General features: G+C 39.6%; 1 protein-coding gene across 1 annotated transcript; it reads right to left on the bottom strand.

The window, feature by feature from the left end:
• Positions 1–1,920: 1,920 nt before the first annotated feature.
• On the bottom strand, positions 1,921–5,351 carry LOC139959724 (heparan sulfate glucosamine 3-O-sulfotransferase 1-like). The gene has a single exon (XM_071957547.1). The coding sequence runs from the start codon at positions 4,610–4,612 to the stop codon at positions 3,461–3,463; it is 1,152 nt and encodes a 383-aa protein (XP_071813648.1). The 5' UTR covers positions 4,613–5,351; the 3' UTR covers positions 1,921–3,460.
• Between the last annotated feature and the right edge of the window lie 877 nt (positions 5,352–6,228).

Below are 6,228 nucleotides of genomic sequence, written 5' to 3'. Positions count from 1 at the left end.
ATGTAGAGGGAGTTATTTTGAAATATCTGTCAATGGTTTGTATAATATGGAGTAAAAAAAACGACTTGACTCCGTTGACATTCGCCCCAAATTTTGTTCGAAGTCCACCGGTGTAACAGAAAATATCAAAACCCTACAACCAACGGAGGCAGAGTACGAGGGTATCTGAAGGGAGGGGTGGGGCAAACTTCGAAGGGCAGTGAGAAGTAATGCATGCTCATACCTCAGTTGAAGAACTATTTGGTTAATTTAACAGAACTGTGTGATAACATCCCAGGTCGTAAAGTTGTTGAATGTTTAACACATTGCACGTACGACCAGGGGCGGACAGGGTCTTAAAATCGGCCCGGGCATTTTTAACTTAGACCGGCCCATTATTCATTGATATGTTACTTACTAGTGATCGCCGTCCTGTGGGAGGGGTATAAGGGGAAGGAGTGTTCCCCTCCCCATTGAGTTTTATTTTAAGTTAAGGAATGCCTAGATGCAAAATGGTGCTATATTTCTCAAGATTGTGGGTTACAATAATCCTTTATAAAAAACCCAAAAATAAATTACAAAAGCAACACTTGATTAAACTGAGGAAAGTTAAAAACGTAAACAAAAATAGGCAAAAATATATGTTTAAGACTGGATTTAAATTAGTTTTTCAAGCATTTTGTGACAACATGCTTGCAAAAAATGGAAAAAACCCTAAATAAAATCCACTTTAACGTATATGTTCAATAACACGAGCACATGTCATGTCTACGAGAGTAGGAGCCTACGTAGTTCGCTGCTTCTGGCAGCCACACCATCAATGGTATTTTTAGTGTCAAGTTTGGCCAAGATCCTTTTTCCACAGACATCAACATGAACGCCTCAAGATGTTCTGTGTCATTATTCTCCTCAAACGGTTTTTGATTCTCTCCAAGGCAGATAAAAAACTTTCACATGCCACTTGTGACACAGGTAGCATTACCAGTAGCTTATAGGCAAGCCCAATGCTCTTGTAAGCATCGGTGAAAGCTAGGGTTCAACTTGACGAGCACCTTGTAGCAGCAGAGATCGAGAACAGTTAAAAAGATATTTCTACACAGCCCGTCTGTATTCTATTAACTACTGTGAAAATGGGCTGTAATTTTTAGCAGGCTCCCCAGCCCACCGGCCCACCGGGCATTTCCCAAATGCCCGTGTGGACAGTCCTCCAAAGGAACAACCATACGCCTTGAGTAGACCTACGATACAATTTAATTCACTGGTGACTGTTTTAAAGTCACAATATTATCAAGCAGCCCATGGCGTATACCGGTTCGAATTATTTGTGGGGCGTTTCCAATTTACAAAGACTTCTATATGAGTCACCATACAGAAACGAGAGATTCGGATGACTGGGGCGTATCGTTACTGCAGGTAGGGCTGACAAAGTTGCTATGATACCAGTTTGCGTGAGTGGTCCAATGTTTTCTTGTAGAGTATTAACAGATGCGTCTGTACGTGTTCCCTAAATCCCTGATCAAAATATTGTTTTATCCACGAAGTTGAAATATTATTAACCATTGGTATACTTCTAGAGGGTGGCGGGGCTGAAATTCTCGTGTCCCCTTACACTAAAAGTTCATCTGGGGCATGTATGTATCCGACCACAGTTTAGATAAAGCGTAAATGCATCCGCATAGACTAACTTCATTTGGCATTAACAGAGTTAAAACCATACTAGGCTGCCTCCCCGCAACAGTTTGTAAGTGTGTAAGAGAGCTATACCGTAAGTTGGTATGCTTGCCTAACGTAACATCACATTGACTTAAAGTATGCCATATGAATTGACGAAAACGCTGGTCAGTATAGTGTTAGATTTCATCTGATAACATATATGATTGCAGCTGAGCAGAATTAAATAAATTTGTGAATTTTTAAGTCAAAACCATGGTCCTCAAAACCTTTGGTATCACACGAAGATATGATTTATTTCCCTTCAAATTTGGTGATATTTCGTGATGATGCATTTGTCAACAACAGAATGAAATGAGTTATTTCGTCAGTGCAATTGAGCTAAGCCTGTCTTTGTGTTTTGGATAATATCCTTTACAATCATTAATCCATTGCAGAGGAATATTACATTTCGACAACATCGGAAATGCATGTTGATGAAATATTAAATACATGCAGGGAAAATTGTTAGGTTAAGAAATATTCCAAATGATCAGGTCTCAATGATAAATCAACAAGCAAGATTATAATAGCCTAAGTAAAGCTTTTGAAGAACATCTACACCAAGCTGCTGAGCAGCTACTTATGCGATCCACTTGCTAGATTATTGGAGGAGTTAAACTGTTAAATTATATTCCATTCAGCCAAGCGTATCTCGAGTTAGCCTACAGGGACAAGATATTGAGCCCGGATGGGTTTTTTTAGTGTGGAGCAATTTTCCCCTTTAATATTATTATTACATTGCCTGTCACTTACAAAATTCCTTTTACACGCCAACGCGACATGCAATATACAGTGACTGTTCAGAAATTAATATGGAATATTTGAATGAAAACATTAGATATATGCAGTGGCGTAGGAAGGTACTTTTGAGTGGGGGGGGGGGCTGAAGACTGATGGCCGGCCTGGGGGATGGGTCTAAGGGGAGGGGGTGTCCCCCTCCCCTTTGAAATTGTTTGCATTTCCGGGTGGCCTCAGATGCAATTTGGTGCAATATAGCACACTTCAACACCCAATCCATTTTGTAAACTTAATTTTGTATTTTCACCTGGCCTTAGATGCAATTTGGTGCTCCAAATGAGATTTTTTTTCTCATTTGGAAATAAAAAAGGGGTTTTCTGACTTGCGAAGTGGGGGGGGGAGGGCGGAATGATACTTCCGCCTCTCCACATTTTTCACTGGGGGCTGGCGCCCCCAGCCCCCCCCCCCCCGTTCCTACGCCTTTGGATATATGCTCATATACTTGTAGCAGGTTAGTTTGTGATATAAACTGGAAAGATAATATACTGCAAGTTTAACATAAATCAACTATATACGTCCAAAAATACGATATTGGTCGACGTATTTTGGAGTAAAATTGTCAAGTTGCTGCGTTATAGGTAACAATTAGACAACATGTCAAAAAATATACTGCTAACGTGTTACCAAGTTTAGTTCAACGCAACAACTCGTCAATCTGGCAAGTTTTGTCAAGATGTATAACGCTAGTACTGGTCAACTCGACAAAAATATACAAATTTGTCGTGCTATATTAACACAGTAAGTTTACAAATTGCCTGTCCCTTTGGAACCACCGTAGTCACATGTCGCTTAATGGACTTAAGTACATGCCTCAATATGATGGATTTTGCTTAGGAAATATTCCATAGAATAAGCGTAAAGATCAGAAAAAAAGATTAAAGTATTATCAAATATTGCGTAGCATATCCAATAATAGGAAATTTTTAATCATCTCAAATGTCACTCTTCGTTCAACAAAATGTTATACCGTTTACGAAATCCAACTAAAATTTCGACCAAGTAATTCCACAAGATCTTTATCATAAGGTTCATAAAATGCTTTTAATTTATCTATCACCGATTGGTCTACCGTTGGGTGAGTTCTGCCCTTAGATGATCCTTGACAAGAAACCTTCCCTGACATTTTAAGGCAGTAAAATCCTTTCCTTTTGCTAAAATAAAAATGCTCCGGACGAAAGAATGGCGATAAGTCAAGAAACTGTTCAATCAGCCTGAAAGCCTTTAAAGGGTCATGTGTCAAGGTATCCGAATCAAGGACAAGAATCTGTTGCCTTGGAAACACATCTAACCACCGCCTAAGATGGTTTGAATAAAGTCCGATATTTATCAAGCCGTTCCAACTTTTGATATCACCATTTAGGTCCAAAACGGAATTTTCGAAGGAAGATTTGATATCGTAAATGGGATCGGTGTAAGGCGGTAATTGGTTTGACGAGTTAACCGGATTCTGTAGTGTTAACCCTTCGGTTTTTCTCACCGCTAAATAATCAGAGATAGATCGCTTCACGGGGTCACGAAGAAGCACGATAATCTTAGTCTTCGGCGAAATTTCATCGCGTATCCCCGTCGGTGCGACACTGCTCACGAAATACCGCGGTGTCTTTTCGATAGTCAGTTGATTAGGCCATGAAAGGCTCATGCGCCGTCGATACCATTGAATACCCTTTGCATGCCTCGATGGTATGTTAAAGTAATGCATTTCTTCCTCTGCAGTAAAGGCGACTTGAGGGTGAAATTTAAGGAAATACCGTAATGTACCGGTTCCACATTTTTTCACACCGATGACTATCGCCTGGGGTAGCTTTCTTCGACATTCTGTGATTTTCCAACTACAGGGTCTGTAATCCGTCCTGTTAATAAAAGTCTTCATCGAAGTAGACGAATCGTTACCGTAAACCGATGCATGGAAAGAAAGAATCGTTTTATTTTCAGTCACGAAATGATTGCCGGTGTCGTTAGAGAGCGAAATATCGTAAATGCTGTGCTGAAGGTTAGCTCCTGAAACAAAGGATGGCTTGTTATTCCTACCGTGAGTAACAGTCCGAAAAGCTAATATACAAAGCACAAAGACTAAGACATCAAATGTACAAAAGACGGCGACAAGGCGTATTCTAGCCACCATTTTGATAGAAAAAAAAAAGAAATGAATGAAGTCAATTGAAACCAGTGATCCAGTGATAAACCAGCAAACGGTGGCTTAAAATTGTCCTCAGAATTTCTGGTTCACTGATCCACAAATGCGGGCTAAAGCTGGTACGCCGCACACGAGCGTTCGTGAAACTGGTAAAATAACATTCTATCACTTCAAGGATGTTACGTTCCGAGTTGAAATTTTGAGTTTTATCACTCTGGAATTTAATCTTATTAATTTGCCATAAGATTGTCATAGACTTTGCAACTGTATCTAATACATAAAATATGTATGCTTACATTATGTCATCATTGAATATATAGTTGAGCACATTGATGGTGGTAGGCTATAGCTGTACAGTTAACACGTGGCCTGTCACTTCATATCCAAATTCCTGTGGATATACGACATATAGAACACAAGACAGAAAATGTTAATATGCTAATATTAATAACAATGATTAGCCGAAGAACACTGTTGAAACGCGTGACGTCACAGCTGGGCAGTACAGATCATTTCGACAAGTGAATGTGTAACAGGCTTTTTATCAAGTTGCGAACCTTGCAGCTTCGCAAGTCACTAAACGCAGATAAACTCATTTAATGAAAGCAACAATACAGGCACTAGCCTATGCTGACATGATAGTTGGCACACACACCGCAGCTCCGTTTACCCATATCAAGAATATTGTGTATAATTTAGTAACGGTCATGGTCACGCCTCACTAGGTACATATCTAGCTTACACTATTATAACACAATAGTTCTGAACACTTCGTTGTATTAGCAGGGGAACACTGTAAAAGACCATGCACTGATGAAAACTGAAGAAAATGGCGGTAACGATCAGTGGGACTGTTCTAGTGTAAAATTGATCATATTGCATGGCTACATACTTTTGGAATACACTGTCCATTCTTTTCCAGATTAACTTCCTTCGTGATCGTGTTACACATGGTTTAGGCTCTCGAGCAAGTGTACCGGAATAAGCAATTTAATTATAGTTATTTCGCTCTGGAACTGTGAACTGCCCAAAACCTATAAACAGCAAAAGAATAACTCATGGACATTTATAGAAAAACGGTGTCCAAGGTTTTGTTTGAACATCAATCGTCTATACTGTCAAACATATAGAGTTTACAGGGGGTGTAGCCTATGTAAAAAACACCTCCCTTGAGTTGAACTGTACAATGAACCAGCTGAAATCTTCGGACAGAAATACCAAACCTTTCGACATACGTTTAACAGTTGCCAAAAAAATTGTCTTGGGTACGGCTTTAATCCGTCAGTTGTATATAGGTGGTGGTGTATATAACCATTGCATGCTCTAGCTGCACAGAGTATAGGCCTACGTGCAGTTCCTTCAGGTTGGGGGAAATTAATTAAAAAGGAAACACAATAAATTAAACTAAGAGAGTAGTATAGTAAGGTGAGACGTACATATAGCCTTCTATATTCAGAGCTGACACTTATTCGCAAGAGTCTGTCTTATATTCGCCTTCTGTTATATAACTTGTGTTTAATGACATGTCGTACAATAAGCTATACACAACAGTCCACCTCAGTCAACTCGCTGTCGATCTTGCTGTCTGGCAATCAAGCAAGTTG

Source organism: Apostichopus japonicus, chromosome 3, assembly GCF_037975245.1.
Source record: "Apostichopus japonicus isolate 1M-3 chromosome 3, ASM3797524v1, whole genome shotgun sequence".
Taxonomy (NCBI): Eukaryota; Metazoa; Echinodermata; class Holothuroidea; order Aspidochirotida; family Stichopodidae; genus Apostichopus; species Apostichopus japonicus.
Note: the sequence above shows the minus strand (reverse complement) of the source record. Positions and strands in the feature narration are given on the sequence as shown.

Coding starts and splice junctions, on each gene's coding strand:
- LOC139959724 (XM_071957547.1), bottom strand. CDS start 4,612: ATGGTGGCTAGAATACGCCTTGTCGCCGTCTTTTGTACATTTGATGTC.